Source organism: Ostrea edulis, chromosome 4, assembly GCF_947568905.1.
Source record: "Ostrea edulis chromosome 4, xbOstEdul1.1, whole genome shotgun sequence".
NCBI classification, from domain to species: Eukaryota; Metazoa; Mollusca; class Bivalvia; order Ostreida; family Ostreidae; genus Ostrea; species Ostrea edulis.
Window position 1 is genome coordinate 80544206 of NC_079167.1, and position 2502 is coordinate 80546707.

General features: G+C 34.9%; 1 protein-coding gene across 1 annotated transcript; it reads left to right on the forward strand.

Moving 5' to 3' along the window:
• The first annotated feature begins 661 nt into the window (after window positions 1-661).
• On the forward strand, window positions 662-2117 carry LOC130053867 (uncharacterized). Its single transcript, XM_056161497.1, has 2 exons — window positions 662-887; window positions 1909-2117. Exons 1-2 carry the CDS (start codon window positions 662-664, stop codon window positions 2115-2117), a joined length of 435 nt encoding a protein of 144 aa, XP_056017472.1.
• Window positions 2118-2502: the final 385 nt, after the last annotated feature.

Below are 2502 nucleotides of genomic sequence, written 5' to 3' on the forward strand. Positions count from 1 at the left end.
TATAGTTTTCCAATACAACCTTTCATTGAGTCAAAAGATGTCTGACATGTTTCATACCGATTGTTAGACCGTTGGTACACTTATTTTGACTACGAATAACTCCGTTTACCTGATCAAGATATAGGGATCACGGCGGGTGTGACTGATCGAAAGGGGATGCTTACTCCTTCTGCGCACCTGATCCAACCTCTGGTGTGTCCAGGGGTCCGTGTTTGTCCAACTCTCTTTTGTATTGCTTATAGGAGTTATGAGATTGATTACTGTTCGTTATCCTCACCTTTATTTTTACTTACATCGCCGAGCGATCTAACACGCTGATAACATGTTACCATGGAATTCAGTTCTGCATGTTATGAATAGAAAAACTGGCTTTAACCTATATGAACAAGTCAGTAGTATACAGTTATTGACTGGATATGAGGACAACGACAGTTTTGATTGACCTAAACAATGTTCTTTCATACGCTACGTTTGAAAGGGAATGTATATAATTAGTTAAATGGATATACTTACAAATGTACCATACGTTTAGTCTGTCGCTAGGTTCAAGGGGATCATGGATTGAAAAGTTATTAGTTGTGGGACTATCCATGTACGTGTATAGCGAAATTGTCCGTGCTTTAAATATTTTGATAAGAGGCTTATTTGAAATATTTTAGAGATGAAAACCCAGAATGTTGCCTCTAAAAAGACCGTGTGGATGAGTACGGAGCACAACCCGCCTCACCATGACAGACAGTACGCTGTTGACGACAAAGTTGTGCTTAATGGACAGGGGTCGATGTGCTCTTCCACACAACAACAATTCAACCCATGGATTTTAGTTGATTTGGGCGCCATCTACAACCCGACATACGTCACCCTATTCAACAGAATAGACGACGTTGGTAAATCGCTATACATGCCATTTTTGGTATTGTTGAATGGAATTGTAAAATCAGGAAATGATGTTGCATTATAATACAGATACCATTGTGTTAGATATACATGTACATACTTTACTGATTTTAGTTTTAACTTCTTTCTTATACTGTAGTTATTCTCGATTCATTTTGTAGTCTGACCCCTACATGGTAAATACGGCTAAATATAGATCGTTAGAGAATTATTGCAATATAAATGTTAAATATCTCTCATCATTATACGTCTATTGATAGTATACTGTAGAAAAGTACATTTTTATAGTTTGCTGATTCCCTGAAAAGCATCGTGAAAGTGCCTATTTCCCTGACAGTTTCACGAACCTATCCATATCTACTCAACCTATTCGTAACATCTAGCAACTTTGTTGTATTATATTAAAACAAATTCAAATGTTTGAATGAAATTATGAGTAATCGCTATAAAATACAATCATATCACCAGTTAATGGGTTCCCATAAATTTGGAATACCAATGCATACGAACCAGTTTAAGATGGCAAACGGTAGCAATCGTGGCGAGTGGGTCCCAGTTTGAAACTTTGTAATGAATTCTAGTTTTAGTTTGGTTTTAAGGTTTGCTTTGGTATAAAAGCGGTTAAAGTGATTTGCTCAGGATGATTTAGTTGCTCTAAGATAAGGAAGATTGGCTAGTTCTCTCGCGGATTGGTGACTTTCTCCATGATTTTTTTAAACTAAATACTGATAAATGCTTAGAATAATATTAGTTCTTTCAAAGTTGATTCTATTTCTCCTTTCTGTAATGGAAACACGTTATCCAATGCTGTTGCCAACCTTTCAGACTTCACTTCTCACGTGTCGAAATTCTTTAAAACTGGTGTCATTGTTCAGCTTATCAATTGTGATTATTCCAAATAACGCTTTACAGAAAAAACCGAAACGTTTTAATCAGACTCAGATTAATCTAAATCTCGCATACCAAATTTTTGACCATGATGAAAATTGAGCTTGTTCTGATACATTTTAGGTTACCGACTACATGATGTCTTTGTTAGTTTTGGTGAAACAAATACAGACTTCCCGGTGGACTGTGGTCAGTACAAGGGTCCTGGTGTGAATACTGAAGTGGTCCACATTGTATGCCAGAAAAATGCACGTGGTCGATTTGTGAAAACTGAAATTAAGGGTTCAACGGAGTTTTTAACCCTTTGTGAAATTAGCATTTTAACATCTTAATAACGAATTAAATCAAAATCAAAATGCAGAATATAATGTCCATTATAAGATAATAATGTGAATGATTCTTGGAATATACTATTATTAAAACTTTGGCTACAAAATGAAATACTATCATTTTGTTATTCTAAAGTAAATATATATTTCAAATTTCAAACCAGAGATATATTTATTTTCAGCGTTTATCACTGAGCATGGACAATGCCAAATGGGTTGTCCAGCTATTGTATTAATATGTGTGTAAATTACACCGCACTACTATGTAATATAAAACAACTTGATAAGGTCAGTTTGCAAAAGTTTGAAATTTCATTGGTTTTTGTGTAGTAATCTTATTTCCTCATAAAAATTGATAACGAACAAAGTCGAGAATAGGAAAAACAAG